Here is a 21129-nt window from a genome sequence, read left to right as displayed (position 1 = left end):
ACAAAAGGGTACAAATAACTTGTCTGAACAGCATTCTTCTTAGGGTTCTGGACTTCCACTGTGCTTTCCTGAAGCAAGACTTCTTTTCCTTGTCAGCAGCAAGGGGAGGTGGCAAAACAAGTTTTTATGCAGTAATGTCACCTGTAAGTTTTATTTTCCTGCTCTGGCCAGAAAAAAACCACACAGAAACACAGAACGTCAACCAAGCAAAAACAGTAACAAGAGAATTGTGGTATTTTCCCCATCACATTCACAACAGTCCGTTTTTCTCCACTTGCAATAAGTAGCAGGCCTATATACCGTTCCACAGTGGTCTAAGAGTGCCTTCGTGTGTGATGAGGGGAGGTACTGACATCTTTGTGACAAGTGCCTGTTCTTGCAAATGGGATCTGGGAAGAGGGAAGTAAATTTTACAGAATAACCTTGTCCTTCCTGCCAGGTTCCCTAGTCTGCAACAGAAATCTGTTCTAAGGACTTTCTTACCTCAACATTCGCAGAATGCAGAGGAACCAGGCACACCGTGCATAGTTAGGAGCACTTATGTCTACTTTTGGGGTGCTGAGCAAGAGCCAAGACAAATGAAGTTCAGATGTGCTCCCTACTGAAGTCCTTACTCTCATTGAGGCACAGTATACCCTTCCTGCTTTAGGTGCTGTCTCTTCAAATGGGCTAAGAGGGACATAGCCTAGTTGAAGGCCTACAGGAACCAAACATCCAGCTTACTCATTTGTCAGTTTGCATGTCTCAGAGCCCAACTCTGTACGTTTTATTTACTCCATCCTCTACCAGCATGCACACTTGCAATATTCATCTCAAATATTATCAAATTTGGGGGCTATTTCTCCATATCACCTTGTTTCATTTGCTTTGTGTCAGGCCCACAAGTATTGTCACAACCAGCGCAATGCTATACGTGGGTATGAGGCGGATTAATATGGCAAAGCACAACACTGACTATGGTGTGGAAGGGTTAGACACGTATGCCATATGGAATATTACAGCAGCAACACTTTGTTAAGCATACAACTACTAGCGACATAATCAATCACGAATACATCTCATTGTGATCTTGCAGCAATCTCCAGGGGGATTTACAATCCGTTCTCCCCTTCCACCAAAGCAGGCAGGCTGGAGGTAAAGCTACATCTGCTGGAAGAAACCAGTAGGAACCTAGTAGCTTGGTCTAGTGCAATGGAGTCTATGAAGGGTACTGTCCAGTATTTCCTGCTGGGCAGAGAGGAGAAATTGGGACATTACTAAATATAAATAGCAGGGTGCTCTGTCACATTAAATACTTTACACGTTCACACCCCTGGCTGTACACAGCATGCAGGATGTTGGGGGCTTTTTTATTTTCCCAGTGACCATGCTTTCCCCAAGTGAAACTGTGTATCTTGCTTTTGAAGAGCTGAGAGCCCTGATGCACGTGGTTACAGATCACATATACCAGATAAAGAGGGAATATTATACATAGTGGGAAAGAGGAATATTATACATAAATGTAAAAGCAGAGTATAGTGGAATTGCTCAGTGCCTCCCATAGTCAGCTGAGTTGCAGTCTGGCAGGAAAAGCTTACAGTGGCAAGACAGTATGCAGAGTTCTGCTTAAGCCCCACCTTCACTTGTCCTCTCCACATGTCCCGATTTCAGTAAAGCAACTGCAGATTCAGTTCAAGGCTCCCCAGACACAGGCTTCTGGTAGTCTTTCCTCTGGAGGCACATGTTTTACCCTGCTGGTGATAGCTACAATGTGTGGTGGGAGTGTGTCACAGATATGTATCTTTGTTGTCTTTCCCATTCAGAAGCAAGAGGTGAGCAAGTTCCTCTTGGGGAAGTGCTTTTCATGACCTTCTTTTGTTAGGAATGTACTGTGTTTTCTGTGACAGAGCTGCCTCCAGTGCCTATAAAATTTCGGGAGTTAGCTGATGGCAGGGAGGGCTCGGCCTCAGGGTTTGGTACCTCTTCTTTGTTGTCTCCCACCACTGACTCCTGTGAACTGGTCTCTGGGCTGGATGCTGTCTGGAAGCCAGGCTCAGCGCTGAGGGACTCGCTGTTCTGTAGAGCAAGCAGGGCCCTGTGCCGCATCAGGCTGTCATCGCTGTTCTGGGCCTCCAGGGAGTTCCTGCGCTTGGCATTCCTGTTGGCCATGGCATTCTTCTGCGGCTCCTCAAAACTCAGTGACAAGGTGACTGTGCCACTCCCAAAGCTGACCTTCTGCTTGCACCCACGCTGCTGCTGCCGCTGCCGCTCAGCAGAAGCCGGTAGAGGAAAAGGGTCTTCATGGTTGCTCTTGCTGCTGATGGAGGAGGATGGGGTGGAACCAGTGGAACCTCCGAGGCTGTTGGAACGCTTGCGTGACACATTGCTGCGTCTCAGCGTAGCCCTGGCAGCCACCTTGAAAGCGTGGGCAGCTGTACTGCAGCGCACCTCCTCGATTGTATTGCGGGAAGGCTTGAAGAGGATGATGTAGACTTTGTTAAAGAAGATGCAGGCCAGAAGCCCGAAGCTGGCGGCCAGTATTGCAATCACCTCCACAGCAGAGACAAACTTGCCATATGTGCTGGCATAAGCGGGGATGAAGGAGATCCAGACAATGAAGAAGATCAGCATACTGAAGGTGATGAACTTGGCCTCATTGAAGTTCTCAGGCAGCTTTCGAGACTTGAAAGCAAAAAAGAAGCAGATGGCTGCCAGGAGACAGGTGTAGCCAATGAGGAAGCCAAGGGCCATCAAGGAGCCTTCATGGCAGGTGATGAAGATAATCTCATCCTCCAGCTCATGGTTTCGATAACTGGATGGTGGGGCCGTGTAGAGCCAAATCACGCAGATGACAATCTGCACAAATGTACACAAGAAGACCAGGAGGAACTGGAGGTTGAGGCCCCACCACTTTCGGTGGAGGCTCGTGGGGATCTTGGCCTCGAAGACAAGCAGGACACGATTGGTTTTCACCAGGATGCAGGAGATGCAGAGGACAAAGCTGATGCCAAAAGCTGGCTGCCGCAGTCGGCAAGTCCAGTTCTGGGGCTCTCCAATGAAGAACAGTGAGCTGGAGAAGCAGCAGAGCAAGGAGAAGAGGAGGAGGTAGGACAGCTCCCGGTTTGTGGCCTTGACAATGGGAGTGTTGCGAAATTTGGTGAAGACTCCCAGGACAAAAGAAGTCAGGAAAATTCCCAGCACAGCAAAGAGAGTTAAAGCGATTCCAAAGGGCTCTGTCCAGGATAGAAACTCTATCTGCTTTGGGATACAGGATGTGTGGTTCTCATTAGACCAGTAGTCCTCAGGGCACTTGTCACAAGCACTTGCATCTGAAAGACAAGTGACAGGAGAAGGAAGGTTTGTCAGAATGAAAGGGTGAAATGGATGACAAAATACACGGTAGCTACACACTGTCTTTCAACTCAAATACAGGCGTTGTTCACTTCAGGTGCCAGTGGGTTTCCAGTGTCATTTATCGATGTCTCAGAGTGTTTTACAGTGAAACAATGAGTCTCTCACAGGCTATACAGGAAAACATAAAGTGCACTTAAAAGTCCTGCCTATGCACTCTGCTCCCTGGATCAATTTCTTGACAAAACTTTGCAAAACTTGTTTGATTAATGTCAGCTGCTACACCAAATCTATTACCCAATGTTTCTTCATTTTTATCATCTCCTTCTCTTTGTCTTCATGTGTCTCACACTCTTATCATTTGACACATCCCACCTGTCTCTGTTACAGGAAAAATTAAAAATGTTCCTGCCTCAAGTTCTTTGAGAGCTTATTTCATAATCTTTGGAGGCAAGTCTTAGATGTGTTTGAGTTGCTTATCTCCGAAGGCAAACAATGCCCTTGACTCTCATTACACTCTCATTTCATGCTGGAACATTGGGGGAGATGTGTCCTAAGGATACCACTCTCTTCACAGCCAGGAAAACATCCCTCTGACAGTTGCAGAGGGAAAATCAATGCCTCTGTCTCCTTCTTCTGTGTAAAGCAAATTAGAGCCCATTGGGATGGCAACACCTGTCTCCAGTGACTGCCATAATCAAATAGGAGGGGGTCACTGCTACTGCTTTTATTCAACACAAACAGGTCTTATGCTCCAATGACAAAGTTCATGACTCCATTGATAGCAGTGGAAATGAGTGAGTTGTAAATCACACCCTACCTCATCCTTCAGGATCCCAGCAGGAGAGCAATGGGATACAGTGAGTTCAGGGGACAAACATGCAGAAAACTTCTTTTGCAGCAACCACCCTCTGAGCTTTGCACCTGAGTGCAAACACAGACTCTAAGCACAGCTCCTATAGCAAAGCTTGATGCTAATCATAAAGTCCTAGAATGGCTTGGGTTGGAAGGGACATTAAATCCCATTCAGTTCCATGCTCCTGCCATGGGTGGGATTGCCACCCACTACACCAGCTTACCCTGGGCTCCATCCAATGTGACACTGAAGGCTTCTAGGGATGGGGCATTCCTGAGGAGGTCAGAACTGCACACAGAGTATTTCAAACCCACTTATTCTGGAGGGTTGGCTGCAGGGAGATGACACTGCTCTCCTAATGACTGCTTGCTTTGCCTAAGCTGTTCATCTGAAAGACATGCACTAGTCAGGGGTTTCCACCACATCATTTCATTTACTTCTGTTTAGCCAATCACTTCTGTTTTTTGTGTGCCTTTTACCTGGAAGCATATTGCAAACTGCATGTGGGGCAGAGCTAACTTCCAATACTGGGGAATTCAGTCACCTCTACCTGATATGAGGCATCTGAAGAACTGTTTTCACTGCTGTCTTGAGCTGATCTAGAGATTATGCTGCCACTGAAGTCAGCAAACCAGACTTCTTTCTTCTTGAGAGGCTGCTCATTCCTGTCCCATCTTTTGTTGCAAGTGGAAACTCAACCTCCCAAAAATGAAGTCACTTTCATGAAGACCAGAGACCTGAACCTGTTTGGTCCTTGGCTTCACAAGTACCTCTGGATGAAAGCAAACAGCTATAGGAGAAGGAGAGAGATTCTCTCCTTCAGTAGTATCAGTATGTCAATTTGATGAGACTGATTTTGAAACTGATTTCTATGCCTATATAACTGATAAGTACAGGAAATAAAGAGCGTTACTATCAGCTGAAATTGGAGCAGAAAACCATGGAGAAATGCTACACCAGTGCAACTTGTCCTGTATGTTTATGTACATACACTATAAGTACTCTTCTATGCAGTACTGTGTGTACCATATGTTTACTGTGTGCTCGGGTAGAAATATTACAATTCCCATTAGATAAGATTCAAATTAGATTCCCTCAAAGGAGTCTTGCATGCACCTTGCTGGTTTTTATCTCATGCAGAGTCTGCAGCGTGTGCTGGGGCCAGTGCTGCTGAAGAGGGTGAGGAGACCGTGAGCACTCAGCATTGTTGATGGGACTGTTGCTCTGGAAGATTCTTCATTAGCCTTGGGATGCCCAACACTTAGGAACTGATAATGGTGCTGGAAATTCAGAAGGTTTCAACCAGCTCTAAAACTGGAGTTTTCATTGCAGAACCTGAACAGTCCTAAACTCTCACTGAAACCAACAAAAAAGATGTCCACACATGTTTGACAGTACCCAGAGATTCTTGGTCTCTTGCAGTGCCAGTGTTCAGCAGAACGTGTGCTTAGTGAACCCATAAAGGGAAATATTCGTTTTTGCTTGTGAACTCAGGAAAAGAATTGACTTTATTTCATTGTAAAGCATGAAATGAAAAGCAGTTAACATGACAAAAAGGTGGAGGTGGACTGATAACTACAGTATCTAGGATTAGGTGTCTTCTTTCTCCGGATTTCTGTGAAGCCCCCTGGCAGAGCAGCCTCCAGTTCAGCACTGTATGAAAGCGACTTCAGTATAACTGTGGGCAATGCCCAAAGGACTCTTCTGGTCCATGTAAACCCCAGAGCAGAGCTGTGTGCATTACCTGTTTCATCGCTGTACTCCCCATCAGGGCAGTCCACACACTCGAAGCAGCACGTGGGCTCTCCCTCAATAATGCCCTTCCTGGTGCCTGGCAGGCAGTCCCTGCTGCAGTTGGAGAAGGGCACCTGCAAGAAAAGAGCCCGAGGAGGGTTAACAGCAACAGTACCTCAAGTACAGTCTTCCTACAGCAGGCCTTGAGCTTACCCCAAGGGTGTTACTGCTTGCTTAACATGCTAGGTGGAAAGCCTCAGACACTGAAGATCTTGCACAACAGTATTCCCTGAACCCTTGGGTTCTCCATGTCAAAGCCCATGGAAGGGACTTGTAAAGCCCCTGCCTCATTCTCACCAGAATGGTTACCCAGGCTTCCAGGCTTTTGCTGCTGCACTGACCTGCTGTGTTACCTGCTGGCTGCACATTCATGCTGTGTGTGAGTGAGCCTACGTGATCACAGTCATACCCTGGCAGTGAGTGATTGCACAAGCACGCATAGGCATGAGAATGTGAGCTAAGCACATATTTCCCACTGCCAGCAGAACACCTTGATCTGTATGAAGCTAAGTGCATGGCTGCAGCATTTTGGGAACACCAGTTCTAAGCTGTTAATCAGGAGTGCATAATTAATTGGGCAGGTGCATATCCAGGGCAAATCTTGGCAGCTCCCCACTTAAAGCACCATACAGCAAACTGCTGTCACCTACTGCCTGGGACAGCTTTCCACAGGTTGTACATCCATCAGGAGGACATCTCCTGTCCTGTCCTTCCTTAGGCTGTCAGTGATGAGTTTGAACAAGGCTGAATCAAAAACCCAGCTGAAGTTGTGTGCTGTTTCTCTGTTATCTACTAAGCTGATTGCATTGCCAGGGAGGAAATTAAATTGGTTTTACATGATTTCATCTTGACAAATCCAGGTTGGCTTTTTCTTATCATTTAATTATCCTATAACTATTTATAAACTGTTTCATATTTGTTTTTATCAAGTCCTTTGGATTACCGAAGCTCAGCTTAATTGTGTGTAATTCCCTTAGCTCTCCAATATCTGCTTTAAAAAGCAGATATCACAATTTAGCCTCCTCTAATCCTATGAGACATCACACGTCCTCCGTATTCCTGAAAGACAAATTGCTAGTGCTATTGAGATTGCGTAGGCTGCTTTCTTAAGTATCTTGTGGGAAACTTCATCAAGTTCTGCCAGAACAAATCTATCTATTTTTTTCTACTGTTTAACTCATATTTTCCCCCCCTCCAACTCTGGCCAATGCTGCAGTTCCCGTGTTAAAAAGTTAAATTTAAAACTAACTATATTTCATCTTTTTTGAGCAATACTGAAGCTCAGAAGCCTCCAATTACTTAACAGAATACTGGCTATTCTGCCTTTGAGCAAGGCTCTATAAAAAATCACCCCAACAAAACAAGCTACAACAGACACAGAGATTCCAGTCCCCCCAGCTGTCACATAATTTATATTTTCTGGCATGAAACTCAGCAATGTAGCTGCATTTGTAATAGTTTAGGACAGAGAACAGGGATATTGCACTGCTGGAGGAATGTAGAAAAGAAAACATAATTATTCAGCTTAAGCGTGGGGAAAAAGCCCCATCAACAAACAGAAAAGGTACTTTGACTGTTAGCAAAGGTACCACAAAGGTAAGGCTCAGCTGATGGTGTAAATGTGCTGGGCAAATTTACCTGCTGCAGAGTTATCTGATCCACCAGCCAACCTAGAAGTGTATATTGAGGGTGTGAAGGACTAGGGCAGAGAATATGTATGCAATAAGATGAATAGGTCTTTTAACGAGTTGCAGTGCAATAGCATGAGGACTATGCGAAGTCTGTTCGAATTTCAGATTGATGTGACTTGTTAAACAATGCTTTAAGGGTTTAAGCACTTACCTCCTTTGAGAATCCACTCCACAGGATTTTGTTTTCATTGATAAAGAGCCTCTCCCCTTTCTTGGCATACACATTGTAGTGCCCCACCTCCTCAAAGACAACTGAGCCATCCTCTGGAGAGAGATGCCAGTTGATTATTGAGTAATTCCCCACCAGGTCTCCAAACTCATCAAAGTCCACTTGCTCCCCCATGTTACTGGTGAAATTTAAGTGGCGCAGGTGTTTCAGAACCTAGAGAGAGATACAGAGACATCATAAATGCCTGTGTTTCACAACATGAACGGATCAGATATGGGAACAAAACTGGAAATAATCACTTTACTGCAGCTCCTAATTTCTCGAGAAACCCACTTTATTACAACAGCAGCAGGCTTTCTCTCATAGACTTCACATGAACACACAAACCCTTGTAGACGGCACAAGGTGGTGTAGCCCATAGGATGGATTGCACCCATTGCAACACTGCTCACCAGTTACTACACCTCTCAGCCTTCTGGCATTCCTCTTTTGTCCCTTTCTCCCACCTCCCCCCTCCTTCCTCTCTCTTTCAAGGGGCAGAAATATGGCAGAAGTGACTGAAGTGTTTTGGTCACCCAGGTATCCTTCTTGTCCTTCTCTTGCAAAACACCATAAATGTAATCAGTCCGTACCATTCATCTCTGAATGACTAATCACTCAGAAGCAGAAATACTACCTGGGAAACAATTCAAACTCATCTCTTCATCTGATAATTCCAAGCCTAATACACTTGCATAAAAACCAACATATCCAAATAATTCACTACACAGGAGGCCTGGGCAGTTCATAGCTCTTTCTTATGGTTTCTGTCCCATTGTCATGCAGTTTCAGATAATGTCATTCTGCTTGTCCCCACATGTTGACTTCTGTGATCTTCATGCCTTAAGCTGTCACATACTGTGGACAAAAGCAGTTAATCCCAGAAACAACTGCAGCTGCAAAACTGATGATCCCAATAGCCTGACAAGTAGATGAAAGAAACAGCAACAAACAACTGTGTGACAATTCATCCACACAATAGGTACTTTTCTAATCTCTGGGAATTAGTTGCTGTCTTCTTCATTCATCAGCTTTTCCCCCCTATTTAATGGATGCTCTCAATTAGACAGTTTCTCTGTAAAGATTAAGTGCTAAAAAATGGTGTGACTCAGAAAGCACCTGGATGTCACCTTTTTCTCCTTGAAACCCTCCTGTCTCAAAGTAAAAACTCCAGAGCTGCAGAGATAACCTTGTCTCTTCTCACTGTTTCTATTAATGCCAGTCAGAAAGAGTCTAGACTAATCAAAGCGACACAGGATGTTGCTGGCAATACCATTTCAGCTTTGTGTGCTCTGGTTGGAAGTATGTCCAAATGTTAATGTACAGGATGGGACCTGATGACTCAGGAAACCTGCATTTCTCTGCAGGCTCTAGCAGCTACCCCAGAGTAACTCCTCCAGCATTGGTATCCTGATCATATTTGAGTTCTTACATTGTGTTAAATGCCCTATTTATCCTCACTCCAAATCAGTATTACAGTTTCACACAATACTGCAGCACTGTGCTGACCTACACTAGCCCTGAGTGAGTATTACTGCTGCATTGATCTTTACTTCTATAGGCTGGAGATGCAGAACTCGCAATTCTTATGGTTAAAGTTACTCCACACATTAAGGGACAATCTTGCAAGAGCTCTATTTAAGATTCTTCAGTTCAAGTCCTGCCTCTCCTGATCATCTGCAGAGGCAGGAGGATGGCTGGTCATACTGCCAGCAAGAGAGTGGATGGAGAAACTTCTAGATCCCTTGGATGCATTGTTCTGCCCTTATCTCATCTCAGTTACTCTGTTCCTTAAAATCCCTAGAGGAGGGACAACAGTATCTGGACAGACACAGACACAGACACTCTGTGTCACCAGCAAAGATGCTAAATAGCACCAGTCCCAGTACGGATCCCTGAAGAATACCACTTTACACCAGTCTCTACTTGGACACTGAGCCACTGACCACCCAGCCCACTCCTTATCCAGCGAGTGTTCCATCCATCAAATCCATTTTTCTCCAATTTAGCAACCAGCAAAACCTAAAAAAATTTAGCAAAATCTGCCACTAGAGGGTGCAGTGACAACAAATGTAGCCATGGTCTCCACTAGGTAGAAAGCTCTGGCGAAATCGTGGTGACTCAGACGGAGTGCTCACCTAAAAAGGGTCGTAGTTTAAGTCTGTCTGCAGCCTGAGCCTCTTGCTACTGGTGAAGGGCGGTGGAGATTCCACCTGCATGAGGTGTGAGCAGGTGAGTGATCTGCTCAGTGCGGTGGTGAAGCTCAAGGAGGAGGTGGAGAGATTAAGAACCATTAAGGGTCTTCAGGGGATGGAGCAGGGGTGCACGTTGTATTTTCCTCTATCCCTTCAGTGGCAGGGAAGGATACTGAAAGGAGCAGGAAAACCCATTTCTCACATACGCAGCTGAGAGGCTGGTGAAAATGCAAGAACACCACCTCCCAACTTGGTGTCATCTGAAACTTACTGAGGATACACTCAATTTCCTCATCTAGGTCATCAATAAAGATATTAAACAAAATGGGCCCCGGTACCGACCTCTGGGGGACACCACTTGTAACGGGTCGCCAGCCAGACTTAACTCTATTAACCACTACCTGCTGGGCACAGCCCTCTAGCTAGTTCCCTACCCAAAGGAAGGTATAACTGTCCAGGCCATGGGCAGCCAGTTTCCCCAGGAGAATACTGTGAGAGATGGTGTCAAAGACTTTGCTGAAGTCTAGGTAGACTGCATCAACAGCCTTTCCCTCATCTACCAGTCTGGTCACCCAGTTGTAGTTGTAGTTGTAGTTGTCTGGTCACCCCCCCCTCCCGCCCCATCTCCCTCAGCAGCCTAGGGTGGAGCCCGTCTGATCCCATGGACTTGTGACAATACAGATAGAGGAGAAGCTCTTTAACCGTTTCCACCTGAATCACCAGGGGTGTATTCTGTGTAGCATCCCAGACTTCCAGATCAGGGCATAAAGTGCCCTGAGGATAACCAACCTGCCTACTAAAAGCAGATGTGAAGAAGGCATTGAGGACCTCAGCCTTCTCCTTATCTTCAGTGGTCACATTCCCTGCTGCATCAAGTAGAGGATGGAAATTTTCCTTGGTTCACAGACACAGACTCTTTTTCTTCCTGAGTCTCAATAGTTTTTCCCAGTTCATCTGCACTGGTCTTCTTCCCCTATGGCTCACCTTATGGCATTCAGGGACAGCCTGATCTCGTGCCTTTAAGATTTCCATCTTGAGGTGCATAGGCCATAGTTTGATGGTTAAATAAATGTCAGTGTCCAGATCTGCTATGAGTTGTCATTTAATCTGCCTCAACTGTGGCAGGTCTTTAACTAGTGCCCATGTACCAGCTATCATTTGTATTTGTACTGAAAGTGGTGAGTTCTCCCACTCACTTTGAATTTCTGAGGATGTGTTTTCCCCTTGTTTCAGTACTTCAGTCACTGCAATATACGTAAGTGCTTGAAGTCTCAGCTGTCACACTAACCCAGTGGTCATGGCACACAGGATTTGACATCTGTCAGTAGTCAAGTATCAGGAGGAAATACGTGCATGGCACTCCTGAAAGAGAGTGCCACTCTCTGGACAGAGACCCATTCATTACTTTAGGCAGCCTACATATTATGCAGTTGAAAAGGCAATCAGAACATTATGATGGAATGAGAAAGAAAATGACATGGAGAATATGGTGCCAATATATATAGCACAGTTTTCCTTGGAAAATGCATTTAGCTCCAGTAACTTGATCAGAAAAGAAGAATAAAATTAAAAGAAGATCAAAGGTGTCAAGAAATATCACTATGATAACTCTTAGACAGCCAGTCTGACCTCTGTTCAATGAGAAAAAACTGCAAGGGAGGAGGCAGAGGACGATTATGACAAACACAGCAATTTGTAGGAAGGAGGTGATTTACATCCATATAGAAGCAGAGACCACTTCAAAACCAACTGAGTTTATTCAGGGACCGAGACGAGTACAGGACACCTGGCTGTCATAAAAGGAAGCAGTCTACAGAAGTTACAGATGTCCTCTCCCTGGAAGTATTAAAGGCCAGGTTGCGTGTGTATTTTTCATGGAAATAAATAGGAGGAATTGCTTTTGGAGCAATCTACATACAAGAGCAAATAAATAGAGCGCCAACGTCCTCTGCATTACATCTCATGGCCTCAAGTTGTGCCAGGGCAAGTTTAGGTTGGGTATTAGGAAGAACTTCTTTACAGAAAGGGCAGTTAGGTACTGGAATAGGCTCCCCAGGGAGGTGATTGAATCGCCATCCCTGGTTGTGTTTAAGAGCCATTTGGATGTGGTACTTAGGGATATGATTTAGTGTAGGGTTTTTAGAGTTAGGGTGCTGGTTAGGCTGCGGTTGGACTTGATGATTCAACTATAGAATTTTATGAAACCAAAGATTTACATATTTCATGTCAAATCCAGCCAATTGAAATTCAGAGCAATGTATTTTTAAGTCAAGCTTAGAAATGTGACCTTTAAGTCACAGTTCCATTTTTAATTTTAATTACTTTCATTTTAATGGAGAAGAAACACTTCATTCTGAAGTGTTTAGTTGGATAATGTTCCAACTAACTTGGCTTTAACTGTACTTAATGAGTTTGACTAAATCTGAGGGAGACGGCAGGGGACACACACTAACATTTTATCACTGTTTTCCCTCTTTCTGTTTTAAGTTAAAATCCAACTGTATGATGAAATCCCAAGACATTTGTATAGCACAAAGCACAATATTATACTACTAGTTCCTTAGAGTCTGCACAAGTCCTTCTGCCAAATAACTTCAGCAGATGAACCATCTGGAATAGCCTTGGTCCCAGTTCAGTGCCATCCCAAGGAGACTTCAGCTTGATCCACCAGCTGAGAAGTGGCTGCAAGGTCTAAAAATGCACCTGGAAGGCTGTGAAAATGTATATTTTTTTTCTGAAGAAAAGTGCCTTAAATGACAGCATCTGTCCCCTCTTTAAAAATACTGTGAGCATTCATGCAGTTTCTACTAATTAGGGCAAAAACTACAGTAGTGAAGTAGAAAAGGATTTCTCTGGAGAATTCCTAGGCCTGGAATGTAATACTACACAAAACGAAGCTATTTTCTAACTGATAACCTGACCTGGTGATACACAAGTGTAGGCCAAAGATGACAGAGATTTCTGTGCCCAAGAGGACAGAGAAAATCCAATGAAAAGCTACTTACTAGGAAAGTATTGAATGACAGTACATGATCTGCATGCATGATAAACTCAGTATGAGTTCAGAGATACAATAAAGTAAAAACTCAGTAAGGGATAATTATATGTCATTGTCATCATCATACAAAGCAGGTGTGCTCTAAAGGGCATTACTCTAATGTGGACCATTCAAACAAAGCTGCAAAACACAAGCATTATGTTAATGGCAAACAGAATGCAAACCGTATCTCTGGAAAACAAGGAGGAAAAGATCATCATGGAACATTTTAAGCTATTTTTTGAATGTATTAAAGTAAGAGGGTGTCATGAATGCCAGACCCTCACTACATAAGGCTGAAAAAGACAAATGAAGATGATGATGAATGAGCAAGAAATCCGAATGATTTACAAAAGTATGTACTTATCCCAGCGGCACTCACTTTGAAGCAACAATGTGTCATTAAAGGAGGTGGAAGGTCCTTAAGAAGGGACCAGAGAACAGCCTGAGCAATTTCAGTCAGGTCTAAAAGAGTAGCAGAACCAGGAAGTTCTTCACACTGCTCAACAGCAGAGAAAAGACTGCCAATAGAGCTGGTTTATGATATACACATTTAATGTAAAGCACCCTCTCATGGACGAAGGATTACAAACAGCTTTCTAAAAGCAAATATCCACAGAGACAAGCCATCAGCTCATGGACAACTCCTCAGGCTTCAGTCAGTAACTCAGTGTAATCCAATATGCTCATCAGCACTCTGGAAGCAACAACAAAAACGCTGCTTGTAGAATTTACAGGAAATGCATGGATTAACATAACAGTAAATTACAAGAAATAAGAAGCATTGCCCCCATCCCTTCCGCACACTGCTTGATCCACTTGCTCTTTCACATCTGGGTTTAATACAGAGAAATTCAGATTTATGTATGAAGGCATAAGAAATTCCAGCCACAGGCACAGAAAGGGTGCCACATCCAATACAGTATTACTGGCTGTTTGTTATGACCTTTCCTCTCTTGCCAAGGAAGACTAATAGAACTCATGCATGTGTAAATGAGGAAGTAATAAGTGTCTGTTAAGTGTGGGATCTTTTTTATTTTTTTTCAATGTCTGGCTGTTAGAGCAAGAATGAATATCTGCCAAAAAGGATGAGTAACTCGGCAAGATACAGAAATAAATCAGAAAACACATTTTAGCATTAAATTCAACTCTTTCAATTATCAAGATGAGATCGAGGAATAATTTAACAAAAATGATGAGCAGTTCATGTGGACTTTTACATCTAACAGTACAAGGCCAAGTGAGGACCAATGGAACTAAAGGTCAGTTAAACTCAAACTAGAAACAAGGCATGATCTGTGATAGAAACTGTGACATACCAGGGACCATACTAATAAAGAAAAAGCCCTGCTACCCAGCATGACTACTGGGGAAAATAAATCATGTTAAACACAAGTATGACCAGCAAACAGCCTAGGCTTCCTATCTAACACAAAGCATACCTTGGATGGATCAAGATTACTCTCCTGAATGTAGTACAAAAGTATACAGTTTATGACACAAAGGATTGTAAACTACATGATCATTAAGAAAGTGGCTCTAAGAGGCTCCTATTAAGTTTCTGTATACAGAGTTAGTCTCTGGACAGAAAAAGAAGCAATGAAAGTACAGTGAGAGCTAATTGTCAGTAATATTGGATGGTATTTTGGGGTGTACTTTGTGTGCTGCTGCCTTTACCTGCAGCAACTTTGTACTGTAAATTCCTTCTTACTTGAAACCATAGGATAAATTACTTCATTGCTTGGGTAAACCACCTCTGTGTGTACACTGACAGTAGATAGATAAGACATGCTTGCTATCATTTGTTTCAGCAAATCAGTGATCATTCCTCATGCTTATTTCTAATACTATGCTTATTTCTAATTGATTCAAGAACTACTATTCATAAATAGTCTTAATATCCATGTCGTATTATCCATAAAATATTAATTAATATCCAATAGTCTTTTTATCCATAAAAAGTCTTAAAGTCTCCAATAGTCACATTGAGTTGATCAAACTCATGCAGTCATTTCAGGACATCTCTTACAAGCACAGTCCCATCATCAGTCAGCTGAAGTCCCAGTGGGTTCACTATTACTCTGCTTGGGTACATTCCACTTGGCTACCAGATTAAGATTGAATTTGCCATTTCATAGAATCACTAAGGCAGGAAATGACCTCTAAGATCATCTAGTCCAACTATTAACCCATCACCATCATGCCCATTAAAGCATGTCCCACAGCACAACTTCTACACAGTTCTTGAACACCTCCAGGAGCAGTGACTCCACCACTTCCCAGGGCAGCCTGTTTCATATCAATACAAAACTCGGACAACATGGATATAACTTATCAAGGATTTGATTTCTACAGTTTTTCAATAACCTTTATGTAATTCATCTCATGCACATGACTGAAGCTTAGGCAACCTACAGACACTAGTAAAGGTCAATTCTGAGCAATATATTGCTTCTGCTCCAGCAGGGGAATCATTCGTTAATTATACAAGGCAAAAGGGTCCATTATATGCTATTAATGGTCTCCTACAATAAGTCACAATGTTGAAATGACTGACACTCTGTTCATAACAAATATATCTTCAGCTCATTTTCTGTACACGTTATATAAGCTTTTCCAATTGCCTGATATTCAGCAGCTGCCTCTGTTTTCACAGAAAGTCTTCCCAAATTACCAGATTTCACACCAGCTTTAGTTAAATACCTGTTCTGATATTGTTTCACTCTCTATCCCACTAAGCAGTTGTTTTTACTACACCATTTTAATCGTGCAGACAGGTCTATATAGTTCGACAGACACAAAATTGATTAGATAAGCCCCTACGCTCACAACTCTGTGCAGATGTATGTTATCTCAGGAAACACTCACTTCTTTAAAGCCCTGCAGAATCAATTGACAGCCAGAGAGATATACCTAAATGCAAAGTTGGAGAAGGCACCAATCCATTTTTATCTCTTCAAAATGGGTATCAGCAGCACGGAGGAAGGAACTGCTGGCTGGGAGGTGCACATCCCTGTAATAAAAGACTTTAGCTGTTGCTAAGTTAAGCCAATTTGTATTGGATTTTTTTTTTTCTTATGTGGAAAAGCATATGGCAATTTTTCACCAAGTCTGAGGACAATTGGATTTCTACGTGTAGAATAATTTACACAAGTGCATCCTTAATCATTTGGACAGCACATTTTTCAGCATGTGCAGGATGCTTTGCCTTGCTGACTAGAAGAGCTATCTCATTTCTCATCCATGAACTTGCCAAAGTTCACAGTCTCCAGCGTAACCACAACTTGAAAATTCCCTGAGGGTCCATCTGAGGACTCCGTGACCTCGTGACTGCACCCTTTTTGCCTTCTCAAGAACCTGTCTTTCCCACTGAATTGCAGTGTTATTACTGTGAAGCAAGAGGGAGGCCTATCAGCTATTTGTTCACAGATAAGGGCTTCTCTATCAAAGATGTTGAGAAAAGTAATACTGTAATAGCAGACTGCTTGAGCTGTTACAGAGATGGGACAAAGAGGCAGGCATAAAACCCCATGATCCCTGTGGTGAAGCATACATAGAGCTTTCTGATACTGTAGATGGTGAGTCCCTAGTAGAACTGCACCCAGTCTAGCTGGCTGACAGAAACTGTGCTAGGCTTCTTGCTATCCAGTTCAAGGGAACAGATCGTGTGAGGTAACAAGCATCATTTCTATATAAAAACCCACACAAACACCCTCCACCAAGTATATAAAACAGTTCCTCCAAAAGGTTTGTATTCTGAGTATAAAATGTTTGCAGTTATCAGAACAGAAAATAAATCCAATGAGTTAATGGGATAAAACCACTCAAAATAAACAAATTTGAACGCTACACAATTAAATTGCAGAGCACACTATTTGTCCTTGCCAGCCACTGACTCACTAGCAAAGACAACCATGGGAAGGAGTTCAGAGGCTAATGGAACCACGAGTTCACAGGGATCACCTTATCTGTCACACACACCACCTGGTCGTGGATTTCATACACTGCTGCCTCTAGTCTCTGTTTATCGAGGCTTCCCAATGCTTTCCTTGCTCTCTCAGACTGCTTTCTGTTCAGACTCTTGAACCAGTTGTGAGGAAGGGGATCAGCAGGCACTTATCACCTGCGTAATGGCTGTAAATGAGGTTAAGTCCTGCAGCAAGGTTTTCTTCAGTCTTACACAGCAGTTGTTCAGAACTGCTCCCTGCAGATGCTGGAGGATGCAATATCAGGAGGTGAACTCATTACCCTCCCATGACTGAGGAAAGCTTCCCAAGGGGAATGAGCCGCAATACCTGATGTGAAGTAGGTGTGTACACAAACTTGCCATTTACCCGCTATTCTCCTGTTTGATGTGGAAATGAAATGAAAAAAACCCCACACAAATATCAAACGAGCTTGATACTAAACACCACATAATGGTGGGCATTTCAAGTACCCTGCTTCTTTTATAGGACCTGCTACTTCCAACCAGTCCTGTTCACTTGGTGCTGATCCCCCCTTTGAGGCAGGAAGCCTGGATCACGCTGCTTACATTTTGATATGTAACCAGACAAGAAAAAGAAAATAAAACAAACAAAAAAAACCCCCAAAAATCCAACAAACAAAAACCATTCAAACAAAAATAAACAGAAGAAAAAACCCAAAAGTTAACTCAAATTTTCTTTCCGATTTTATAATCCTCAACAAACAAGTTCCCTTGGTGTGGTGTGAACATCCCGCTATTTTTACTTTCCAGAGTGACAAGGCATGAGAGAATGAATATTTATTCTGGAACATTTTTCTGATACAAGTGAAAGCTAAATCTGTCTATGACTTGCTTGGTTCTAATGGTTCGCTGCTGAAAAGCAGAACAGCATTAAGAGACAGAAACATCTGAACCAGCAGCTTCAGAACTACCCTAAACCAGGATCTAATCCTGCACTCTCCAACTCCAAGTAGAGTTGCTTTGGCAAACCCGAATTGGATACCTAGTGATAAAGAGTGCAGATTTCAAGACAAAACCTTTTACTTTGGTTTGACTGATGTTTATATATTCACTGACACTAGGTGGAAACTGAACTACAGTTTATACATATGCAAATACTGAGCCAAAGTCTGTGGCATGGGTAGCTTCTCCTTTGCTTAGACTATCCCAAACACAGGGATTTACACAAGCAAACAGGGATGTGGTATCTTTGCATTCACCAGTGCTCTCGTGATTTCAGATTTGTTTGGATCCAAGTTTTATGTGATGGCTGGAACAGGGCAAATAAATTCGTTGCATATTTGGCATGTCTTCATTCGTTAGCCTGAATTTAACATCAGATAGCACAGTCAAACACATCATAGGGTGTAGATTATTCACAAAGGATCAGAAAACAGAATGCCAGAGTATCATATGCGCCACAGAGCAGAACGTATTGACTGAATTACTGAATGTGTTTTTAGTATCATTTTGTTAGTTCACAAGTACAGCTGCCAAATCAGAGCAGCTCTGTTATTTGCCCAGTAACCAACTCATTATTTTCCTTCATTATTCGGCCTGCTTTAGTCTGATCCTATACAAGCTGAAAACTACGGAAAAAAAAAATGTGGCCTGTATGGAAAATTGCTGTGGGATTGCAAAACCTGTAGAACTTGCCAAAGAAAATGAACTCGACAAACTGTTTTCCTTGTTTATGTGTTCTCCGCAGGCCCTCTTGTTTATGTAAGGGCTCAATATATGATCAAGTTACCTTGCGTCAGCCTGGCCACGGTAATTGTCTGTGTATGCACTTTTGGTCTGTTGCAAATATAAGAAAATTTAGCTTAATTTAAACCTTTTCTACTGCAGGCAAACCTAACAAAAATTCACATTCAGTGCAAGGTGGAAGCAAGCACCTAACTTTTCACCAGTTATATGCAAAATCTCAGGAGTCTGTTTGTGTGTCTGAGATCCAGGACAGTGAATGTCATTCCTCCCCAGGTAGCCTGGAGGTGCTCCAGAACAGCTATTTCTTCCTTTCTTTCTTTTTCTATGAACATATTGCTTAGGCACACTTTAATACTGGCAAAGGACTTACCTGCCATGCCTCAACCTTCTTAATGTCTGCACAGGATCCATTAGTGAAGAGTCCTTTCCCAGGGGTACAAGTATATATATCCTGCAAAGCGTGAGCGATAGAATATACTGCCAAATATACATTATAGGATATCCGTAAGTGTGTGAAGTCCATGTACGGTGTCTCCACACTGGTGATGTTCTCATCACCTGTGCATGGAGGTCGGAAGGCAGCTGTACCATTTCCAGCTCCCAAGCCCTCTTCGTGGGCCTTGTGAAAGGAAGCTGAAGCTGGAGAATTTTTGGACTCACTGGGGAGATAGCAGTTAAATGTCTCTTCCCAAAACTCCTTGGCAAAACCATTGTTGGCAGACTTCTTGGGATGCACCTTCTGTAGAAACTCACGAAAGCCTGGGATCTGGCCTGCCTTCAGTGCAAACCCAATGGTGCTGCCAATGACACGGAAGAACTCTGGCATGGCTATCAGGGACGAACTGGCCCAGGCTTCACTTGCCAGCCAGATCTTGCCAGTGATATTTCTCCTGACAATCTCTTTGATGAGGGGTTCCAGGTCTGGTCCACTGGAGAAAACCACAATCACTCGTGCTGTGGAGTTCTGGATGACTTCCACCACCTGCTGAATCTCTTCTTCATCTGAGTACTGGGAGATGAGCTCACTAAAATCAATGCAGATATCTCTCTCCTCGGCCTCCTCCCGAAACTTTTCAATCCCTGGTCGGCCGTAGTCATCATCAGCTGCAATCGTTCCCACCCAGTTCCAGCGGAAGTACTCGATGATGTCTGCCATCGCAGTGGCCTGATGCTCATCATTGGGGATCGTGCGGAGGAAGGACTTGAACTGGTTCTTGTTGCTCAAGAGACGACTGGATGAGGCATAGCTGACCTGCGAGAGCATAGAGAACAAGAAAACAGACCATGAAGTGAAGTGCTTGGGCATAAAATGTGTACATTTACCTAACATCACTGTCAAGCTATGTAACCTTGGAAGAGAAGAAGGGAAAGCTGGAACCTCACTGTCAGCCACATCCTCTTTGCCTGTGGTTGTACATGTGGGTGTCCCAATACACATATACAGGAACAGCTGCCCAGGCCTTGAGGGGCTGGAGCAAGCACCTGCCCTCCTGCAAGGCCAAGGATAAGGGAGACAGACACTGACATGAGCCTGGGGGAATAGCAAGTAGGTGAGCTATGGGCGGCACTTCTGTCCCCATCTTTAAACAGGCTCCATCAGGAACCTGAGCCTGTTATATAAAACCCTGCCAGTAAGAGAAACATGATGTGCATCAGTGGCCTTAACCATGGGGACCAGGACGGTAATGCTGTCAATAGCATAATTCCTAATTGCTGACCAGAATCTATAAACAAGCCAGTAGGATTTCACACTCCAAGAGCCACTGTATTTTAACATAAAATGGGATTTCATTTTCTTTCCTAAAGCTATCAAGAAACATTTTCTTTTTCCTAATTAGAACAAGTGCCACATGCTTTTAAGATATAACTCGGATTTTCTACAAGTAGGGAAACAATAAAGCCCCAAAGAGAATAATTTAAAGATCTGAAGAATTTTTAAATCTCACTTATCTTTGCATTTCGACATTGGTATCTGAACTCTTTAGGACTGCCTCTCACTTTGAAAAATCTTCTAGAAACAGTTCATTTTGTACAAAGTGGAAATTTATATAAAACCTTATCTCTTCCTTAAACTCTGGCATTTAGTGTTTCTGCAAGAAAGAAAAGAAGGAGATTTGCCAGTGCAGTTTCGAGGGCCACAGGAACAAATCATCCTTTTACAGAGCCACACTTTCCCCTGGTCATGCTCCTGCCCTTAACTACTCTCCCACAGCCCTGAATCAGGAAATACGAGTGAGGAAACCTACTCCTGCAGATGCTGTAAGAGACTCAGCAGCTGAATTTCCTCTCTGTGTATCTTAGTGTACAAAAGCCACAACTGGACACACCAAAGGAGGTGACCTCA

At 43.4% G+C, this 21129-nt stretch overlaps 1 protein-coding gene across 1 annotated transcript in view; it reads right to left on the bottom strand.

Moving 5' to 3' along the window:
* Window positions 1–132: 132 nt before the first annotated feature.
* The window catches only part of CASR (calcium sensing receptor), a 60730-nt gene continuing 39733 nt past the window's right edge, over window positions 133–21129 (bottom strand). Inside the window, exons 4-7 of the mRNA XM_015873473.2 lie at window positions 19156–20037; window positions 7823–8053; window positions 5931–6054; window positions 133–3308 (exon numbers count right to left, since the gene is read on the bottom strand). Coding sequence (XP_015728959.1) covers window positions 1858–3308; window positions 5931–6054; window positions 7823–8053; window positions 19156–20037 — 2688 coding nt within the window. The 3' untranslated portion in view covers window positions 133–1857. The remainder of the gene's footprint in view (window positions 3309–5930; window positions 6055–7822; window positions 8054–19155; window positions 20038–21129) is intronic.

This window comes from Coturnix japonica, chromosome 1, assembly GCF_001577835.2.
Source record: "Coturnix japonica isolate 7356 chromosome 1, Coturnix japonica 2.1, whole genome shotgun sequence".
NCBI classification, from domain to species: Eukaryota; Metazoa; Chordata; class Aves; order Galliformes; family Phasianidae; genus Coturnix; species Coturnix japonica.
The sequence above is the reverse complement of the archived record's forward strand: the minus strand, read 5'-3'. Positions and strand labels throughout refer to the sequence as shown.